Genomic DNA, 22,701 nt, shown 5'->3' with positions numbered 1-22,701 from the left:
AACCCCCACAAGTGACCCCATTTTGGAAACTAGACCCCGAAAGGAACTTATCTAGATGTGTGGTGAGCACTTTGAACCCCCAAGTGCTTCATTGAAGTTTATAATGCAGAGCCGTGAAAATAATAAATACGTTTTCTTTCCTCAAAAATAATTATTTAGCCCAGAATTTTTTATTTTCCCAAGGGTTACAGGAGAAATTGGACCCCAAAAGTTGTTGTCCAGTTTCTCCTGAGTACGCTGATACCCCATGTGTGGAGGTAAACCACTGTTTGGGCACACGTCGGGGCTCAGAAGGGAAGTAGTGACTTTTGAAATGCAGACTTTGATGGAATGGTCTGCGGGCGTCACGTTGCGTTTGCAGAGCCCCGGTGTGCCTAAACAGTAGAAACCCCCCCCAAAAGTGACCCCATTTTAGAAACTCGACCCCCAAGGAACTTATCTAGATATGTGGTGAGCACTTTGAACCCCCAAGTGCTTCACAGACGTTTACAACGCAGAGCCGTGAAAATAAAAAATCATTTTTCTTTCCTCAAAAATGATGTTTTAGCAAGCAATTTTTTATTTTCTCAAGGGTAACAGGAGAAATTGGACCCCAGTAATTGTTGCGCAGTTTGTCCTGAGTATGCTGGTACCCCATATGTGGGGGTAAACCACTGTTTGGGCACACGTCGGGGCTCGGAATTGAGGGAGCACCATTTGACTTTTTGAATACAAGATTGGCTGGAATCAATGGTGGCGCCATGTTGCGTTTGGAGACCCCTGATGTGCCTAAACAGTGGTAACCCCTCAATTCTACCTCCAACACTAACCCCCCCACACCCCTAACCCTAATCCCAACTGTAGCCATAACCCTAATCACACCCCTAACCACAACCCTAATTCCAACCCTAACCCTAAGGCTATGTGCCCACGTTGCGGATTCGTGTGAGATTTTTCAGCATCATTTTTGAAAAATCCGCGGGTAAAAGGCACTGCGTTTTACCTGCGGATTTTCCACGGATTTCCAGTGTTTTTTGTGCGGATTTCACCTGCGGATTCCTATTGAGGAACAGGTGTAAAACGCTGCGGAATCCGCACAAAGAATTGACATGCTGCGGAAAATACAACGCAGCGTTTCCGCGCGGTATTTTCCGCACCATGGGCACAGCGGATTTGGTTTTTCATAGGTTTACATGGAACTGTAAACCTGATGGAACTCTGCTGCGAATCCGCAGCTGCCAATCCGCTGCGGATCCGCAGCCAAATCCACACCGTGTGCACATAGCCTAATTCTAAAGGTATGTGCACACGCTGCGGAAAATGCTGCGGATCCGCAGCAGTTTCCCATGAGTTTCCAGTTCAATGTAAACCTATGGGAAACAAAAATCGCTGTACACATGCTGCAGAAAAACTGCACGGAAACGCAGCGGTTTACATTCCGCAGCATGTCACTTCTTTCTGTGGATTCCGCAGCGGTTTTACAACTGCTCCAATAGAAAATCGAAGTTGTAAAACCGCAGTGAAATGCGCAGAAAAAACACGGTAAATCCGCCATAAATCCGCAGCGGTTTAGCACTGCGGATTTATCAAATCCGCAGCGGAAAAATCCGCAGAGGACCAGAATACGTGTGCACATACCGAAACCCTAACCCTAGTTCTAACCCTAGCTCTAACCCTAACCCTACCCCTAACCCTACCCCTAACCCTATTCTAACATTAGTGGAAAAAAAAAATTCTTTATTTTTTTATTGTCCCTACCTATGGGGGTGACAAAGGGGGGGGGGGGGCATTTATTATTTTTTTTATTTTGATCACTGTGATAGATTATATCTCAGTGATCAAAATGCACTTTGGAACGAATCTGCCGGCCGGCAGATTCGGCGGGCGCACTGCGCATGCGCCCGCCATTTTGGAAGATGGCGGCGCCCAGGGAGAAGACGGACGGACCCCGGCAGGATCGGTAAGTATGATGGGGTGTGGGGAGAGCACGGGGGGGGGGGGGGGGGATCGGAGCATGTGGGGGTGGATCGGAGCGCGGGGGTGGAACGGAGCATGGGGGGGTGGAACGGAGCACGGGGGGTGGAACGGAGCACGGGGGGGTGTGGATCAGAGTGCAGGGGGGTGATTGGAGCACGGGGGGGGGGTGATTGGAGCACGGGGGGAGCGGACAAGAGCACGGGGGGAGCGGAGCACAGGACGGAGGGGAGCCGGAGCAGTGTACCGGACAGATCGGAGGGCTGGGGGGGCGATCGGTGGGGTGGGGTTGGGACACATAAGTGTTTCCAGCCATGGCCGATGATATTGCAGCATCGGCCATGGCTGGATTGTAATATTTCACCAGTTTTAATAGGTGAAATATTACAAATCGCTCTGATTGGCAGTTTCACTTTCAACAGCCAATCAGAGCGATCGTAGCCACCCCCCCTGGGCTAAAGTACCACTCCCCCTGTCCCTGCAGATCGGGTGAAATGGGAGTTAACCCTTTCACCCGATCTGCAGGGACGCGATCTTTCCATGACGCCACATAGGCGTCATGGGTCGGATTGGCACCGACTTTCATGACGCCTACGTGGCGTCAAAGGTCGGGAAGGGGTTAACTATATTGAGTGCCTATAATTTATCATTTCCTCATTATGTATCTTTTATGTTGTGTTGCTGACATGGAGCAGCCTATTTCAAGAAATGATATCTATATTTTTATAAATAGATAATATATAACCTCATTTAAAAACGTGATTGTGCTGCATGTAACCCATATATTTAAATTGAAGATGTACATGTAGCATTGAGCATACTGGGTGACTGTACTCTCACCTTTCTATTATACATTTGCACCTGTATAAGTAACTCTGTATATGCATAAGATACAGATCACTTATTTTTATTTAATTTGTTCTGTGTTTTATTACCGTACAGGAAACACTGCACCTGCGAACTGCACAGTCGTTAAGCGAATTGGAAAAGGCACGGAAGCCATGGTTATATTTAAAAGTGTTTGTCCACCGTTGGTACAGACTTCTGGAATAGAAACCACCCAAGACAATGTATCAGATAAAGAATTCCCTTCTGTTCCAGTAGAGACAAAGAAAAGTTGCACAGTGCTTGAGAAATCACCTGTGTTGCAGAATAGTATTTCTCTACCTGACCTAAGCATATCCCTTCAACAGCACAATGTTGCCATACAGAGTCTAATAACATCTTGCATGGTATATATATCAAAGTCTATGAAAGACCCAAGACTCTTAAAACGAAGTGATCAGGAAACTGTAAAACCAGTTGATCAACCAAATCAGAATAGTGAGCCTTTGGAAAGTGAAGCATCTCGTTATATTCAAAAGAATCCTAGTAAAAGAAATATGTGTAACTTGGAAGATTTAAATAATGACTCTTTGTATTTAAGTTTTGAAGAGAGGCGTGTTCATGATTGCTATGACATGTCAGAAGAGCTGTGTGTAAACGATTTAAAGAAATGTTCAATTTTTACAGACATCGATCACGAAAGAGATTCAGGTGTTGAAGCTTTACCCAGCGTAATTAGTGAGGAGAAAACAAAGGAATCTTTAAAAGTAACCAATTCTGACCAATTATGTGGAGCATATTCAAATCAGTTAGATTCTGAAAAGAATTTAGAATTTGCTTTTCCCATGTCACTTAGTACCTCAAACTGCATTAACAAAACCAGTGAAAATGGAGAAAACTATGGTGATTATCCATGTACATTTTATAATCCAAAGCTAATTAATAGAGATATTGCAAGGCCACTGCATTTGTCAGTCAATGGAAAGGAAAGAGATGCTAGCACTGAGTCGTTGCCAAATACGTCTTGTGAAGAGAAACCAGAGCTTGCTAAGCAACTGTGTGAAAATGAGAAACTGTACAAAATATGTACAAGTGAGTTGGATACTGAAAAAAATCAGCAAACTCCTATACCAGATGTAATGTCATCAGACTACTCTAAGGAAACCAATGAAAATGGAGGAAAATCTGAACCTTCTCCAAAGCTAAGAAACAAAGGCCCTGCAAGGGCACCATTTTTGTCAGGTAAAGAAAAAAGTAAGGAGATCAAGTCTTTACCAAGTATCTCAAGTGATGAAAAAACAGAGCTTTCCAAGAAGCTGAACAGTGATGATAAATTCTTCAGAAAACATTCAAACAATGTAAGAACTGAGGAAAGTCAACAAGCTCAAGCATCTGGATCCATGGCTCTTAATACATCAAATTATACTAGTGAAATGGTTGAAAATGGAGAAAATTTTGAACTAAGACAGTGCAAATCTAAAGAAACACAGCCACGAAACAAAGGTGATGGAAGTAGATCGTCTTTGTCATGTGAAAGGAAGGAAAAAGATAAGAAAATCGAGACTTTACAAAATATATCCAGTATACAAAGTCAAGTTGTGGATTCCATGTCTCCCAAAGCATCGAGCAACATAAAAGAAACCAATGAGAATGGAAGGAAGTCTGAAAATCATAGGTGTATTTCTCAAGACACAATGCTGAAAAGCAAAGCTACTGCAAAAACAACTAGTTTAATTGATTTTTCCAAAAAACAGTCTATGCATTCTGAAAAACATTCTTTGAAGGGTAATTCATTAACGGCAAGCACAACAACACTAATTAATAAAAACAAAGAATGTGTTACTGGTATAAAGCAAAGATCATGTGGTATAGATAAATCTCAACTATCCAAAGCTGCACCACAACATAGTGGTGAAAAAGCAGCACAAAATATAAAAAGTCAAGTTGAAACAGTTAACAATAACAAGTTTACAGCTGAAAAAAATGAAGCAATTACTGCTAAAAAAAATATAATTTGTGACAATAGTCCTTGTAAACTTGTTTCCACTACAACATCTCATGAAAAGATAAAATATCAGAAAGCTAAAGAGACTTGCACTTTGAAGACCTATCTTGATAAAGAAAAACAGCATGTCCCCAGTGGTGTTGCAGCGAAAGCGGAAGAACCTACACTGAAAGAAATAAAGTTAGATAGCCATGATGATAATTCTACACTTAAAAGCTTAACTGGTGGTTTAGATGCACAAAATATAAATAAAAATGTTTCAAACAAAATCGAGACTTTACAAAATATATCCAGTATACAAAGTCAAGTTGTGGATTCCATGTCTCCCAAAGCATCGAGCAACATAATAGAAACCAATGAAAATGGAAGGAAGTCTGAAAATCATAGGTGTATTTCTCAAGACACAATGCTGAAAAGCAAAGCTACCTCAAAAACAACTAGTTTGATTGATTTTTCCAAAAAACAGTCTATGCATTCTGAATATCATTCTTTGAAGGGTAATTCATTAACGGCAAGCACAACAACACTAATTAATAAAAACAAAGAATGTATTACTGGTATAAAGCAAAGATCATGTGGTATAGATAAATCTCAACTATCCAAAGCTGCACCACAACATAGTGGTGAAAAAGCAGCACAAAATATAAAAAGTCAAGTTGAAACAGTTAACAATCACAAGTTTACAGCTGAAAAAAATGAAGCAATTACTGCAAAAAAAAATATAATTTGTGACAATAGTCCTTGTAAATTTGTTTCCACTACAACATCTCATGAAAAGATAAAATATCAGAAAGCTAAAGAGACTTGCACTTTGAAGACCTATCTTGATAAAGAAACACAGTATGTCCCCAGTGGTGTTGCAGCGAAAGCGGAAGAACCTACACTGAAAGAAATAAAGTTAGATAGCCATGATGATAATTCTACACTTAAAAGCTTAACTGGTGGTTTAGATGCACAAAATATAAATAAAAATGTTTCAAACAAAATCAACAGCAGGCAGGAGGAAAGTTTACATCAAAGCCAATCTAGCCCAATAGTTATCAGTCCCACAAGAGCAGGCATGCCAAGTACTGACAAGGCAATACAAGCTCCACTTTCAATGAATATGAGAAACCAACCTTTGGCATTTCCAAAAATTACATGTGAAGATTTGTCCTGTGAGGATTTAGGTTTTGTAATGGATTTAGAAAACCGTATAGACTGGAATTCTATTTTTGGAATGGATCTTGAGAAAGTTAATGCAACACTAAGTACATTACAGAACAGCTCCTTAAGACAAGCGAAAGAGCCAAGTGGCTTGAGAATTTTTCCTGATATGGAAATTACTATATCAAACAGTTTTTCTTTATGTACAGATGGTTATAACAACAGCCTGGTTGGAGATATGCAACCATCCATGGAAGCCAAAGAACCAATGATTAAACCTTTTAGAGATTTTAATGATATGCCACAAGATAAACAAGTAATAGATTCGATACCTGTAATCAATTTAACAACAGGATCTCCATTTTTACAAGATAGTAATAACTCATTGAATGACAACCTTGATCCACTTTCCAAAGTAGTTAACATTCTTCAAACGAGCTCGACAGCAGTCACCAGTAGCCCAGTTCCATCAAAAGCAGTTGTTACTAATGTAAATAGAGGTAAATCCTTGCACAAATTGGATCACCCAACAGTGAAGAAAAGACGGAATATGAAGAAGAGAAAACTTTCAGTACTTGTTAAAAAATCGACAAGGATTTGCAAATTCTCTCAGTCAGAAGAAAATATAAAAGTTGTTTTAGGTATGCTGTCTGATGAAGTCCCTTTTTGTAAAAACAAGCGTATATCCCAAAAATTAGACCGAGCTATATTGCACTTAAGAAAAGCACATAAAAGAGTTAAAAGGTCTCTGCAGCTTGTGGCAAAAGCTAGGGAGAGACAAAATTTGGCTAAATCTTCCGGTGTACAGAATAATCACAATGTTAATCAGATAGAAGTAAATGCCAAACAAGTTGAAAGTACTAGCTGTCAAATCTTACAGACCGAAGATTCTTCTCCAAATATGAAAGCTGCTGACATCCAGAAGTCTCCAACGATAGACAGAAAATGTCTAATTGAATCTACCCAAGTGATGATTAATGGGGCTTCGGTGCAAGATTCCCAGCATATCAAAATAAATGGCAGTTCCCCAACAAAAATATCACTTACACCTCCATGCAAAGTGCCCGTTTTCTCTCCAGAAATCCTCAAAGATCATTCTAGTTTTTGCAGTGTTATTGTATCAGATAAAGAAAATACTGTTCCTTCCCTAAAATCATCTTCTGATGACAAAGAAAAGCATCCGATGAACTGTGAAACTGAAGGCAAAGATCGTACATTGCAAGATGGTGGACGTAAAAGAAGGCATACCTCAAAAAGATTGTTTCCTAATGTCAGAAAAGTGAGTTCTTCCACTAGTAAATCCATTTCTCAATGTTCATATAAAAAATCACATAGAGTTAAGGAGAACTACCTGAAAGGGAAAAGAAGCAAGGAATCTGAATCTGCATCTGTTACAACAAAAGGTGCTAACGCTTCGGGATTGAAAAAAATATCCAAAATTTTGCAAAAAGCGAGTGATACAGATTCCTTAAAATCTTTGCAAGACTATAAACTAATGTGCCAGAAAATGATGGGTGCTTTCATTAAAGCTTTTGAGAAGAAGCAACAATGCAGTTTGAATGAAGTGATAGTGGACAGGAGACTGTTAGTTAAAAAAAATCTAAAAACATCTTTCAAGTGTACCCTGAAACCTCAAGCTGTTGAAGCCTTTCTTGAATTACAAATGGTAATGGAAACCCGACAATATGTTGAGAGCAGGATGCGCTATATTGAGGGGCGACCTACTTTTCGTAGTCTTTTATGGTATGATGGGTCCCTCTATACAGAATTATTTTCAGGAGAATCTGGTTACCAACAGCAATCACATCTTTATTCAGTCTTTCAAGAAAAACTGAAGCTTAACCCATTGAGTACTCTGGAGAATCATTACAATCAAATTTCCCAGTATTTACAGGCAATTAATGAAACAAATAGCTGCTATTATGTATTCCTGAAATACAAGAGAGAACTACAAGAATGTGAAGATGTTCTAAAGCATAACTGTGACCATGCTAAATTTTCCCTTTCTGTTCCTTTCAGCTGTGGCGTAAATATTGGAGACACAATAGATGATCTGACAGCCTTGCAAAAAAGTACTTTAGAGATCATAAGAGCATTTATTAATCTTCCTGTTTATAATCCAGGAAAGAAGGAACATGCAGTCTCCCTCCTAGAAGTTATCTCCGCAAAAATTGATTACATTAAGTCCTCTGCATCTATAAGCATTCACCTGTCACTTTTTGGTATTGAACACTTACCATTTGATGCAGCCAAAGTTATGGCTTTCAATGAGAGAAAAAAATATAGTGGCCAAAGAAATATTTCTAATGAGCTACTGAGCCAAATCAACAGCGTTGCTTTATCAAAGTTATGTGAGGTGTATTGTGTCCAGTGTGAGCAACCAGCCAACACAAAAAGGAGCTTTTCAAGTGAGGTCTTTAATGTACGCAAAAGTTCTGAAGTCTTTGGGAACCAAGATGTTTTCTTCTTTGGAAAAATCATTGACCAAGCTCGATGTGCAGATCCAGATGTTCTGAAGATTATGATTCAAGAGTGCAATCATCATCTGGGATTTCAGAGTACATGCTTCCAGATTTTACAGGAGTGCATTGTAGATGAAGTCCTAATTCAAGAGACTAATGTTCTAGAAATGACTGAAAGGCAGAGCAAAACAACAACTCTTTTAAAGCCTGAAGCTGTTGAAGCATATATTGACTTAGCAATGACATACGAAACATTAAACTTTCTCAATTGTCTAATGGCTTCAAAAAATAACCAAGTGAGAACAAGGGGATTACTCTGGTACGATACATCTCTATTCTCCGATTTGATCCACAGCCAAAATAGAGTAGAATCCTATTTGCAAGAAAACACCTTGCCTAGTGCCACAGATATCATAGACAGCACAATTTCAGATATAAAGTCAGAATTGGAAATCATTTCCAACTGCTCAGATTCTATTAATTACTCCTATGCCTTTCAAATAATGACAAGAGAACTTTCAGAGCTTTCAGAACTCAAAAATTTCATGAAGTCTAAGCCTGCAATCACCACTTACATACATGTTTCTCCATTTGTTGCCTCTTTACATTATGGAAACTCATTAACAGAACTAGATCACAATTATAATCAGTTATCTGACTATCTTGAAGTTTTATTGTCTGCCCCAAAGAAAGATTTAGGAAAATTGGCTCATGCGATGAAAATAATGAAGACAATTGAGGTGGCAAAAGCTTTAGCATTCAAACCAGAGATATCAGCATTTGATTTTATTACCTGCAATGTTCAACATAATGCAAAAAAGAATAGCCAAGCCTTAAAAAGACAAAACCAGGAAGAACTACAAACATGTCAATCGCCCCGGAAAAGAATTTGCACTAAAATGACTGCAAGGCTCTCTTCTTCGAGCTCCAGAAAGCAAAAGGTTTGTGTTTATAATTATCAATTACTTGATTAATTTATCATAAAAATAAGACTGTGATTGAAAAAATGAATTGTTTCACACAGTTGTTTTGAAAATCATACTTGAAAAAAAGAAAAGTTGGGTTTTCAGTAGCTTAACACATTAATCTCTTTGGACCAGCTGATTTATTTCATAGTTACATATGTTGAAAAAAGACTTAGGTCCATCAGGTTCAATCTGTTTCCACCAATTATACATTTAGTCACTAAAGTCTCTATAACCCACAATGTTATGTGTGTACTGAGGAAATCATCCAGCCCTATTTTAAAAGCTGTTGTCTGCCATTACTACCTCTTGTTGTAAGGCATTCCAGATTTTGACTGCTCTAACTGTAAAGAACCCTTTCCTATTATCGCTTTTTTTTCTACCTGTAATGAGTGCACCCTGGTCCTTAGTATGGTCTATTGTCTTTGTATTTTTTTTCTCCCACCCGTTCTTCTAAGAGCCCAAGCATTTTACTTTCTTGATCTAGCTATATGAAGTCTTGTTTTGTGCAGGATGAGTTATAGTCTAGAATGACACAATTCATTTTACTATATGATTTACTGAAAAATGGGAAAAATAGCACTTGTGACATCAGGCACTTGTATTAGATGAGAAGGTCCAGTTTCCAAATGGCATTCCAATTCATTCTGAAGAATATAAAAGCGTTGCGGTAAGGGCTTTGTGCCGGCAACTTGAATAACCTCCACAACAAATTTGTCAAACCCCATACATTGTTTGTGTACAGGGAGACATGAATACATATGGGTCTTCTCCAATCTGTTGCCACAAATTTGAATATATACAGTTATCTTGAATATACCAGTCATTAATTGTAACCCCTTGATGAACTTGCGATTTTCCGTATTTTCGTATTTGTTGTTTCCTCCCCTTCTTCAAAGAGCCATATCTTTTATATTTTTCCATCCACATAACCATACGAAGGCTTGTTTTTTTGTGGGACGAGTTGTATTTTTGAATGACATAATTTATTTTATCATGTTATGCAATGGAAATTGGGAAAAAATCCTAAATGCATTTAAATGGCAAAAAAGTGCAATTTCAGAATTGTTTTTTATTTACCATGTTCACTATACAGCAGGTGAAATAAATATTGAAAACGTTATGTCTGGCTCTCAGTCATATAGGCGCAGCTCGCGCTGCTTCAGTCAGTGCTCTGACAACCAGCTCGGCAATTCTTCAGTACTGAGCTGGCTGTCGGTGCTGGGGCTTGCCGAGATGAATAAAGTTATGTTGCAGCTCAATAGGGTTTTCTGACGTGCAGGGAATTTATAAGGCTGGGGTCACACTCAGCCGATTTTTCCACAATCTTGAATTTTTCAGAAAATCTTCAGCAAAATCCATTTTTTAGATGTGAATTTTTCCCACGAATTCACTATGGAATCACCATCTTGGCTGACTTGAATTGTTACCACTAATGTAGGCATGCATTTCACCTACACACCTGCTTCAGGTAGCATTTAAAAAATGGAGTATAAGATGTGATACTGCTATATTTAACATTCTATTCTCAAACCCTATATTGATATCTATTTTTAAATATACCATTTAAAAAAAATATTTGTAAGCTGTTTTGGCTGTGTTTTTTTTCTAGATTCTAACATCCCCTGAAAAGTCCCCAACGAAGGAAAAAGAAGAAAATCAAATGAATTCCCATTTAAGGTATTGTTGTTATACTTGTATAGCTAAGTTCACATACGTTAAAGGCTACACAAGTCATTAGGGGGGTTGTCTAGCTTTGCAATTTACCCTTTATTAAAGGTTAAAGCATCTTTTTAATTGTCGCCACTGTTAGCAATCGGTAATGTGTGTGTAGAATGTGTATTAAAATACTTACCTATTGCAGTCTTCTGCTGTTTCCAGCACTGCTCTGGTCCTTCCCTTTATCATGTGACTGCAGCTCTGACTTGACGTTTTTCTCAGCGAGACCGTTAGTTCTTTTCATAATGTAATCTTATGAGAGTCTCATTCTGAGTCTCCTAAACTTACGTTGAGAAACTGACTTCCAGTCCACACATAAGAGGCTGTTGTAACTGGCTGCTCACAATAGGGATTACATCATGCAAAAGAGGAGAGGAGCAGCGCTGGAAACAGCATAACATATCGATGGGTAATAATTTTAATGCACACACTGTAAGCACATTACTGATTTTTAACAGAGGGGGTAAAAAAAAAATGCTGGAGTAGCCCTCCAGAGGGAGTTTAAATTCTATTGTTTGCTGCTCATTCCCTAGGTTACCGGCTACCTCAGCTATCTACCAGAGGTGGACAATATCCTAAGCAAGGGTGGCTCGTTTGCTGTACATCTTGAAAGCACAGTAAGCACGGACCACATATCCCATCAGTACTGTTTTTTTCCTGTATAGGTATCACCATGACGTGTGAAGGAGGTCTAAAGTACGATTTATCTTGGTAGCATCAGAGAAATACAGAAGAACGGAGACTGGTTGGATCCAGCGAACTGGTACACTTAAAGGAATATTCCCATCTCCAAGATCCTATTCCAATATGTAGTAGGTGTAATAATAATATTAGCAAATACCTCCATTTAGAAATGTAGTATAGTTTTTCTGATTTACTATGTCTCTTTCTTCATGTGCAGGCATTGCAGGAGCTTAGGTATCCATGGTTATATCCACTAACTAATAAAAGTAACAGTTAGCTAGTTGCTAGTTGTCGTAACCTTGGATACGTAAGGTCCTGCAATGACTTCACCTGAGGAAAGAGACATAGCAAATCAGAAAAAAAACTATACTACATTTCCAATTGGAGGTATTTGCTAATATTATTATTATTACACCTACTAAATATTGGAATAGGATCTCGGAGATGGGAATATTCCTTTAAGTGTACCAGTTGCCTGGATTCAACCAGTCTCTGTTCCTCTGTATTTCTCTGATGCTACCAAGATAAATCATCCTTTAGGCCTCCTTCACATGTGATGGTGATTCCTGTACAGGAAGAACCAGTACTGGTGGGATCTGTGGTTCGTGTCCGTATTTACGTATGTGACATCTGTGTATCCATGCTTGCTGTCCATGTGTTACATCCGTGTGCCATTCATGTATTCGTATGACACGTAACCAGCGCCTGGGAAAAGCAGTACAGTTCTCACTGATCCCAGGCACCGGCTGCTGAAGGCCCCTCTCATCATTGTCTCCCCCTTAGAAATTCAAGCCAGCAAAGGCTAAACAGACAGCTGTTGGTTGATATTAATTGCCTTGGAAGGAGTCAGAGATATTCTCCCCCCCTGCTACCAACCATATCTCTCACCTGTCCGAAGTGAAGATTAGCCATACTGTTCCATGCCGTAACCCACCTGTGTGAAATCTGGTTTACAACCTGAACGGTGCCATGATGCGACTGTCCAGGCTGATACCATGAGACAATGAGGTGCAATGAAGCTGGGACTATGAAGGCAGCAGAGTGCAGAGGTAAATACCTGGAGACAATGTCTCTTTAAGGCTACGTTCACATTAGCGTTCCGCTAATGTGCGTCGCTGTTGCGTCGGCGACGAAGCGGCGACGCGCCCCTATGTTTAACATGGGGGACGCGTGCGTTTTTTTTGTTGCGTTTTCCGACACGTGCGTCGTTTTCGACGCTAGCGTCGGACGCAAGAAAATGCAACAAGTTGCATTTTTTGTGCGTCCGATTTTCGTCAAAAAACGACGCACGCGTCGCAAAACGCAGCGTTTTTGCGTGCGTTTGCGCGCGTTTTTTGGTGTGTCGCCGTTGCGTCGCCGACGCACCGGCGCGCAACGCTAATGTGAACGTAGCCTAACATGTCCCAGGTTTCCATAATTTTGCCCCTATGCAGAGCCCTTTGCTTAATTTCAGTCCCCTGGCTTGCATCCACGGAGTAGCTGACTAAGGGTACCGTCACACAGTGCAATTTTGATCGCTACGACGGCACGATTTGTGACGTTCGAGCGATATAGTTACGATATCGCAGTGTCTGACACGCTCCTGCGATCAGGGACCCCGCTGAGAATCGTACGTCGTAGCAGATCGTTTGAAACTTTCTTTCGTCGTCTAGTGTCCCGCTGTGGCGGCATGATCGCATGGTGTAACATATATCGTATACGATGTGCGCATAGTAACCAACGGCTTCTACATCGCACATACGTCATGAAATTATCGCTCCAGCGTCGTAGATTGCAAAGTGTGACAGCAGTCTACGACGCTGGAGCGATATTGTTACGACGCTGGAGCGTCACGGATCGTACCGTCGTAGCGATGAAAATTGCACTGTGTGACGGTACCCTTACAGTGGAGTGGGTTGACAGTAGAATTATCAGCAAGCCAAATCAGTACCAGACAGACAGACAATGAAAGAATCAATAAGCAAAGACATGGCCAGGAAGATAGCTGGGGTAAAGTCCTGGGAGTCAAGCCGATAAGGTACAAGAGTTGTCAGATATTTCAGGGTCAAATATAAAAAGGCATCCAAAAGGTACACGAGCAGAATTACGGGTTTAAGAGCATACAGAAGATCAATCATTAATAAATGTACCAGGGTGCAGTGTTCTGCTATTGGCTATTTCTTTCCTACCTGAGTGACAAGCTATGCCGCAAACAACTTTTTGGGATATCACAAAGCGTCAATAAGAATTTCTGTTCTTTATTGTCTGCTGGGTAGAGCATGCAGAGTGTACTGGAGTGCTGATGCTTGATCTTTATCATTATGTATTTGGTTTTTCAGACCAAGCAAAGTTATTACTGAACCACAACGCAGAGACCAGAAATCTGTGAAAATGGATTTTGTGAGAGGTTTACAACAGAAGAAAAGCAAGTTATTTTTACATGCAAGTCAGAAATATAGAAAAGATGATTTACTTACTGCTTCAGAAATGGGAAGGCTAAATGTGAAGAACGGCGAAACGAGTCCATCTGACCAAAGTAAGATAAAGAGGGGTCATTCTCTTGCTGGCAAATGTTCACCAGCCTCATCTATTACAGACACATGTAACTTTACTTTGGATTCCAAGGATCAACCTCAGGCAGATACTAAATGTGTTAATAGATCCCCAGAATCTATTAATTCTATTGGATCAGATAAAGGCAGCACAGAATCTGACATTCAAGATGAGAGAGCAAGGGATGAGTTCCCCGAAGAGAAAGACTCTTCATTAGATGACAACATAAGTACCTTAAGCATGTGCTCCATGGATATTAGCATGTCAGATGAACAGGTAAGCACAAAGAAACAAAATCCTGCTGCTGGAGGACAAGAACTACAGAAAGACTCAGCTACTGGGACTGAAACACGTCAGAAGGCTAAATCTACACGCTGGGATATTCAGTCAAGATCCACTAGCCAGTATTCAGGTTTGCCTGTTTCTGCCAATCCTTGGCAATATCCTGTATATAATTGGTACCAACATGACAGTAATACTCAAGGATACGCAAATGTTTCTTACAGTACACAGTCAACTAATCTATACAATCAGCCATCTGCATTTCCAGTCTCAAATTCCTATATTACAAACCAACCTTACATTGGTTTTAGTGGACAGATACAAATGCCTATGTATTCAGTTGCTGACCCTTTTGGTACCAATATGCCATACCATTACACAGATGCATCCTCTTCTTCAAATCAGAATCCGGTGCAAAGTCCATACTCTTACAGTTCTCCTGCAAATACTGGCTGGCCATGGGGTAAGTAAATATGGACTTATGGAGGAATTTATGATAAAGAATAACCTTTCTCAAATACATTACTCACAAAAAGTTAGGGATATTTGGCTTTCACGCAAAATTTCAGGATGAACCTAAAATGCAATCTAACCTATTCTGGTGAACGTAATGTGACCTTCTCTGAACTGTTTAATGTCCAACTGTTAAATGTTTCAGTATTTTTTGCACAACTTGCTGTTCCCTAACAAGGAGCTTAATGGCAAAATTCACAACAGGTGTTTAGTTCATGAATTGTCCAATCAATTAAAATTTGTATTTAAACACTCCTCCTCATCACGTTCACATCTTGACATCATAAGACCAAGACGACTCCTAACAATTGATCAACAGTACCTGAGTAGGAAATTCTCAGACGGAAGTGGCCGCTGAGCTTAACTCCTTCCAGACATGCACCGTACTAATACTGCTCTGCAGGAACTGTGTTCCTGCAAACAGCAGTACTAGTACGGCAGCACGGTCTCACAGTGAGCGTCGCGGTGATTGCGTGCTGGTGTCAGCTGTATGTGACAGCTGACACCCCGCTGCAATGCCCACGATCGATGCTATCGCTGATCGTGGGCATTTAACCCCTCTGATGCTGCTGTCAGTAGTGACAGCGGCATAGAGAACAATGCGATCGCGTTGTTCTGGTAGTCTCCATGGACACCCCCGTCTCCTAGATGGCTGCGGGGTCCTTCAGTGAGGTGGCTTGTCAGGGTCTGCTAAGGGCTGGCGCCGGCAAGCCTACACTGCCTGTCAGATCTGACATGATATAGTGATGTCCCAACCTGGGACAATGTTATAAAGTTTTTTTTTTTTTTAAATTAGAATGTGTAAAAATATATATTTTTTTAAATCCCCATATAAACAAAAATAAATATTTTTCCAATGAATCCATTTATTTATGTAAATAAAAAAACAATAAAAGTACACATATTTGGTATCCCTGCGTCCGTAATGACCCACTCTATAAAACTGTCCCACTAGTTAATGCCTTCATTGCACACCGTAAAAAAAATAAAAAACAATGCTTTATCATCATACCGCCGAAAAAATGGTGCGTTAAAATGCGATCAAAAAATAAAAATGTAAATAAAAATGGTACCACTGAAAGCATCATCTTGTCCCGCAAAAAAACAAGCCACCATACAGCTCCATCAGCAGAAAAATAAAAAAGTTATAGCTCTCAGAATAAAGTGATGCAAAAATAATTATTTTTTCTATAAAATAGTTTTTATTGTGTAAAAGCGCCAAAACATGAAAAAAAGGTATAAGTAATCGTACTGACCCGAAGAATAATGCTGCCTTACAATTTTACCACACGCGGAATGGTATAAAAAAAAAGCAATTCATGAATTGCTGGTTTTTGTTCATTCTGCCTCCCAAAAATCGGAGTAAACAGTGATCAAAAAATGTCATGTGCCCAAAAATGGTACCAATAAAAACGTCAATCGTTCCTCAAAAAATAAGACCTCACATGACTCTGTGGGCCAAAATATGGATATGGATAAATTACAGCTCTCAAAATGTGGTGATGGAAAAACTATTTTTTAAAATAAAAAGCTTTTTTTGTGATAGCTGTCAAACATAAAAACCCGCTATAAATAGTAAATCAAACCCCCTTTATCACCCCCTTAGTTAGGGAAAAATAATAAAATAAAAAAATGTATTTCCATTTTCCCATTAGGGTTAGAGTTGGGGTTAGGGTTGTTTTAGGGTTAGGATTGGGGCTGGGGTTAGGGTTGGGGCTAAAGTTTGGGTTAGGGTTAGCGCTAAAGTTAGGGTTGGAATTAGGGTTAGGGTTGGAATTAGGGTTAGGGTTGGAATTAGGGTTAAGGTTGGGATTAGGGTTAGGAGAGTGTTAGGGTTAGGTTTATGGTTAGGGTTAGGGTTGGGATTAGGGTTATTGGTGTGTTGGGGTTAGGTTTGTGGTTAGGGTTATGGTTAGGGTTGGGATTAGGGTTACGGGTGTGTTCGGTTAAGGGTGTGGTTATGGTTAGGGTTGGGATTAGGGTTAGGTGTGTGTTGGGATTAGGGTTGGAGTTAGAATTGGGTGTTTTCACTGTTCAGGCACATCAGGGGCTCTCCAAAAGCGACATGGCATCTGATCTCAATTCCAGCCAATTTTGCATTGAAAAGTCAAACGGCGCTCCTTCCCTTCCAAGCTCTGCCATGCGCCCAAACAGTGGTTTACCTGCATATACGGGGTATCTACGTACTCAGGACAAATTGTACAATAACTTTTGGGGTCTGATTTCTCTCATAGTAAAATAAAACAAATTGGAACTGAAGTATATTTTTTTTGTGAAAAAATATTAAATGTTCATTTTTTTTAAACATTTCAAAAATTCCTGTGAAGCACCTGAAGGGTTAATATGTGGTTTTGAGTACCTTGAGGGGTGCAGTTTTTAGAATGGTGTCAATTTGGGGCATTTTCTGTCGTATAAGCCCCTCAAAGTCACTTCAAATGTGAGGTGGTCCCTAAAAAAATGGTTTTACAAATCTTGTTGTGAAAATGAGAAATTGCTGGTCAACTTTTAACCCTTATAACTTCCTAACAAAAAAAAAATTATGTTTCCAAAATTGTGCTGATGTAAAGCAGACATATGGGAAATGTTATATATTGACTAGTTTGTGTGATATTACTCTCTAATTTAAGGGCATAAAAACAAAAATTTGAAAATTGCGAAATTTTCAAAATTTTCGCCAAATTTCCATTTTTTTCCACAAATAAACGCAAGGCATATCAAAGAAATTTTACCACTGTCATAAAGTACAATATGTCACGAGAAAACAGTCTCAGAATGACCAGTATCTGTTGAAGCGTTTCAGAGTTATGACCTCATAAAGTGACAGTGGTCAGAATTAAAAAAATGGCCTGGTCAGGAAGTTAAAAACAGGCTTCGGGGTGAAGGGGTTAAAGTGTCACATAGTGTCATCAGCAGGTTGCAACAGAGATATAGAGACTGGAAGAGTCACAGTCAGGCAGAGAAGTGGACGTCCTTTGACCACATTCCCCACTGAAAACAGCTTCATTGTAAACAATGCCCTTCGGACCGGATGATGAATGCCACTTAACTCAAGGCACAATTAAGGACGAGTCACCCACGATTCATGTCAGACCATTCAAAACCATTTACATCAGTGTGGTCTGCATGCTAGATGACCTACAAGAGTACCTGACCACACCACCAGGCACAGGCGTCATAGTCTTGCATGAGCCAGGGAGCATCAACAATGGACGAGAGACCAGTGGGCCTCATTGCTGTACACTGATGAAAGTCGATTTGCGCTGTTCAGAAATTATGGCCGCCAGCGATGTTGGAGACGTCAAGAAGATCGCTGTGCCTCAGCCACTGTTGTCACCAGATAAGCCTTTGGCAGTGGTGTTACAGTGTGAGCAGATGTGTCTAGTCAATATATAACTGCCCGACACTTTTTGAATGGTACAATGAAGAGCCCCTACTACTTGAATAACATCATTAATCCAGTCATTGTGCCTCTGTATGAACAACACAGGCCTAATTTAATTTTCATGGACGACAATGCTCCAGCTCATCAAGGTCACATCATTAGGGAACGGCTGATGGAGTGTGGGGTACCCTCAAATTAAATGGTCAGTACTTTCTCCAGACCTGAATCCCATAGAAAACCTATTGGAATAGCTGAGTTGCCATGTAGAGGCTCCTAACTCTGTACCCAAGAACATCAATGACATCAAGAAGAGTGGGATGCCATGCCTCAGCAGACAATAACTTGACTTGTGAACAGCATGGGACGTCGTTGTTAAGCTGTAATTGATGCTCAAGGCCTCATGACAAGTTATTGAGACAATGAAATTTTTTGTTCGTATATATCGGCTTTTGTTGCAATATAATGTTTGAGATAAGATGTCATTGTAGTGTGCACCTTTTACGTTTTCTATAAATTTTGCCGAAAGCCAAAAATTCCTAATTTTTTGTGAGTAGTGTATAATTAGGGAAAATAAAAACAAAACCTAATTATGATAATGATTTTCAAATTTTACCTCTTAAAGACGCTTTTGTTTTTCCTCCCTTTTCTCCAAAAGAGCCATTTTTTTTTTAAATTTTGTCCGTCAACCGTATGCAAACTTGTTTTTTGAGGGACGAGTTGTAATTTTGAATGACACCATTCATTTTAACATTCAGTGCACTGAAAAAATGGAAATAAAATTCCAAGTGCTGAGAAATTATGAAAAAAATGTACTTCCACCAAGGATTTTTGGGTTTTGTTTTTCAAGACCCGAACATTTTTTTTTTTTTGGCGATTGAGCTGTGCGAGGGCCTGTTTTTGTTTACATAACATGCTAACAGCTTTATTGATACAAATTTAGTGTAGATTTAATGTTTTGGTCGTTTCTTATTACATTTTTTGGTAAGGATTGGTGACTGAAAAAATTATTTTTCTCATTACTGTGTTTAATAGTCGGGTTGATTAACCCCTTACCGACGACATCGGGCATAATAGTATGCCGATGTCGGGGTCCCTCACTGTGATGTGGGCTCCGGCAGTAAGCCCACATATTGCCGGGGACATGTCAGCTGTTTTGAACAGCTGACATGTGCCCGCAATAGCCGCGGGTGGAATCGCGATCCACCCGCAGCTATTAACTAGTTAAATGCCACTGTCAAACTCTGACAGTGGCATTTAAATCACGCTTCTGGCCATCTGGCCGGAAATACGCCCCCAGGTGATTCCTGCGAGTCACCGGTGTGTTGGCATGACAACCTGAGTTCTCCTGGAGACCTCTATGGTTGTCAGTGCAGGCTTGCTGTGAGCGCCACCCTGTGGTTGGCGCTTATAGCAAGTCAGTAAATCTGCTATATAATCTGCAGCCACCGCCCCTCTTTGAAGCAAAGTTTCATCAGTGACCTTCGTTTCAGGGTCTAGGATAGCCCCTACTCTATTGAACATAAGTTGGTTGTCAATTCCGACCTATGCACAGTAGGATTTTGTCACTGTGCACTTTTCTTTTCAGTGCATTGTGAAAATATGCTCTCTTACCGGTTCTGATCAGGAGTGATGAGCCGACAAAAGAGCGCACTGTCGGTGCATATTGTAAGGAAAGAGCGAGGGAGCAGAGACCAGTGGGTAAGAAACTTTAATGAGTCCCATCCACTTTGCTGGACCTTAACCTAAATGAGATTCAGATTTCCTATGGTCACATTGCACTATGACTTTCCGTTACTGGTTGCAAACTTCAATGCAAACTGAATGCGCCTGTGAGTTTCATGCGAGTTGTGTGACAGCAAGTTTCAGACAAGTTGCACAGATGTTTTCGGATCCACAAGTTGTCCAAAAATAGCTTTTCCTCATCATGTAGTCCCAGCCTTATGAACTGTGACACGCTCTGTTAGGAAGGAAAGGTTAAAGGGGTTTTCCCATGAGGAAAGTACATTTTAATCAATTGATCTTAGAAAAATAATACGTTCCACAATTGAATGTGTTAAAACAATGTTCCTGTGCTGAGATAATCTTATAAATGTCTCTGTGCTGTGTAATGGCCGTGTCTGACCGTACAGGAACAGGGTACTTGATAAAGCCCTACAACAGGTCGAAAGCTAGTATATATTGATGGCGGAATACATTTTATCGCATGACTGAACACTCGAGTTTGGGCGCTGTCTACCTTTATGTGTGCAGGAGCATGGTCTGAACATACCACATCTACTGGGCAGCGGAGGAAGCAAAAGAGAGGATACAGACCGGACAGCATGAGATCACAGCTGATCCTTTCTGTGAGGTAAAATATTATCCTGCCTGTTTTATCACATGGGCAAGTGCTTCTGTATGAGCTCAACGGCAGCCGGGACTTCTACCTCAATGACTTGATGACTTCAGGGGACTCTAGTCAGAACAGAAACACTTGCCCATGTGATAAAGCGGGCAGGGTAATGTTTTACCTCACAGACGTCACCAGCTACAACCCACTGCTGTGTTGTCTGTATACTGCCTTAATGCAGAGTCACATTATCTCTGTTCAGGAACATTTTTTTTCTTCACACATCTAATTGTGGAACTTATTTTAACTCGAAGATCTATTGATTAAAATGTACATTAGTCCTAAAAAGCATTATTTCAAAGTTGACTCATATTTACCAAACATCATGTGACATCTTGATACATTTGGGGAGAAGAAAGGCAAACAAAACTGACTTAAAAATTCCTCTCACAATGAAATCTCTTTGTGGTTTTGACTTTTTTTTTAAATAATGATTTTATCATTTTCATTGTATTGCAGCTTCTTGGCAATAATATAAAGAAGACGCGACAGGACAACACTCGGTGGATGCCATATGTGTGTTTTCAATTGAAAAAAACCTTTCAGTTATCTTCTTGCAGGAGAAAGTTTTTGTAGCTGGTGGCAAATTTTTGTACTGTACCAGATTTTTGTTGTGTGTTTGTTTTTAATGTTAAAATGTCTGCATTTGATATCTTTCCAGTATTTTCTTTTTTAGAAGCAAAATACTTATTTTTATATTTTCTAATGTTTTATACCGGAGTGTTCCTCAGGGCACGCTTATAAAGTGTCCAGAACTATTTTATATATGTGTTTATAATGAGTCACATTATATTTTTTTTCTAATTGTTGCTCTAAGAGATCTCAAAGATTTCATGGTTTGGAAATGATTGTTATGCCTTTACTGTCTTATACAGTATGAAAGAAAAAAACTGAATGAACACTTGTCAGCTCTTCTCAGGTGAAATGTTAGCAAGTTCCGTCTGTTGGGCCATTATTCTAGGTCATACCCCCAGATCTGTGAACTGAGCAGTAAGGAAAATTAGCTGGTCTAAGAAGCATATCCATCTTTCCTACTTAAACACTTTCTTCATTGTTACGTAATGTTTTATATTTTAAAGCCATTGTAAGATTTTATAGAAGGAACTGATTGTAATTAGCACCATAGGTATCATCAGATTTTAAGGACAGTGGGCAATCATTCAGCACTTTTTTATAGGCATACATCCTCTCCCCAGCAACTGTATGCATTTGACATGACATTATTTGTTCCTTTTATTGCAATACTTTCTTCATTGGTTCCTTTTGCATAATTTATATGTAGTTTTAGTGCTGGTTTTGTACTCTGAGCTTGTTGCCCTGTGCACAATATTTTAAGACAGACTGAAATGTCAAGTTTGTTCTTTCAAAAGCAGTAGTGTTTCAAAATAGATAAAAAACAACATAAAGACTACATTCTAGAGCTGCTGTTATACTTATAAAGACAGTAAAATGTGATAACAACTATTAGCGGGTCATCTTTAGTATGTAGGTTTGATGAATCGGTGAGTGGTTGTATTGTATTGTGTGTGGTATTGTTATTAGTATTGTGAAGTTTATTAAAATGTTTGCCTTCTGATTCAGTGTTTACTTTTCTTAATTTCCAAAATGCTTGATTTCTTTGAAGGTTGTGTCTTCTGTCTTTACACACTTCTTTCTTAACCCCTTCCCAAGCACCGGCACGATCAAATGTGGGTGTCAACTCAATATGAGAGGTGACGCCCTGCTAGCATTGATCGTGGGCGTTTAGCCCCTCTGATGCTGCTGTCAATAGTGACAGTGACAACAATGGGCATCGCAGAGGGTGGTAGTTCCCTCTCTGCTCCCATGATCACAACACGTTTGCC

General features: G+C 39.8%; 1 protein-coding gene across 1 annotated transcript; it reads left to right on the top strand.

Annotated features, from left to right (window-relative positions):
- The first annotated feature begins 6,932 nt into the window (after positions 1 to 6,932).
- Positions 6,933 to 22,433, top strand: LOC138651731 (testis-expressed protein 15-like). The gene is made up of 4 exons (XM_069742163.1): positions 6,933 to 9,332; positions 10,969 to 11,036; positions 14,078 to 15,036; positions 21,317 to 22,433. Exons 1-4 carry the CDS (start codon positions 7,113 to 7,115, stop codon positions 21,328 to 21,330), a joined length of 3,261 nt encoding a protein of 1,086 aa, XP_069598264.1. The 5' UTR covers positions 6,933 to 7,112; the 3' UTR covers positions 21,331 to 22,433.
- The last annotated feature ends 268 nt before the right edge of the window (positions 22,434 to 22,701 follow it).

This window comes from Ranitomeya imitator, chromosome 1, assembly GCF_032444005.1.
Source record: "Ranitomeya imitator isolate aRanImi1 chromosome 1, aRanImi1.pri, whole genome shotgun sequence".
Classification (NCBI taxonomy): domain Eukaryota; kingdom Metazoa; phylum Chordata; class Amphibia; order Anura; family Dendrobatidae; genus Ranitomeya; species Ranitomeya imitator.
Note: the sequence above shows the minus strand (reverse complement) of the source record. Positions and strands in the feature narration are given on the sequence as shown.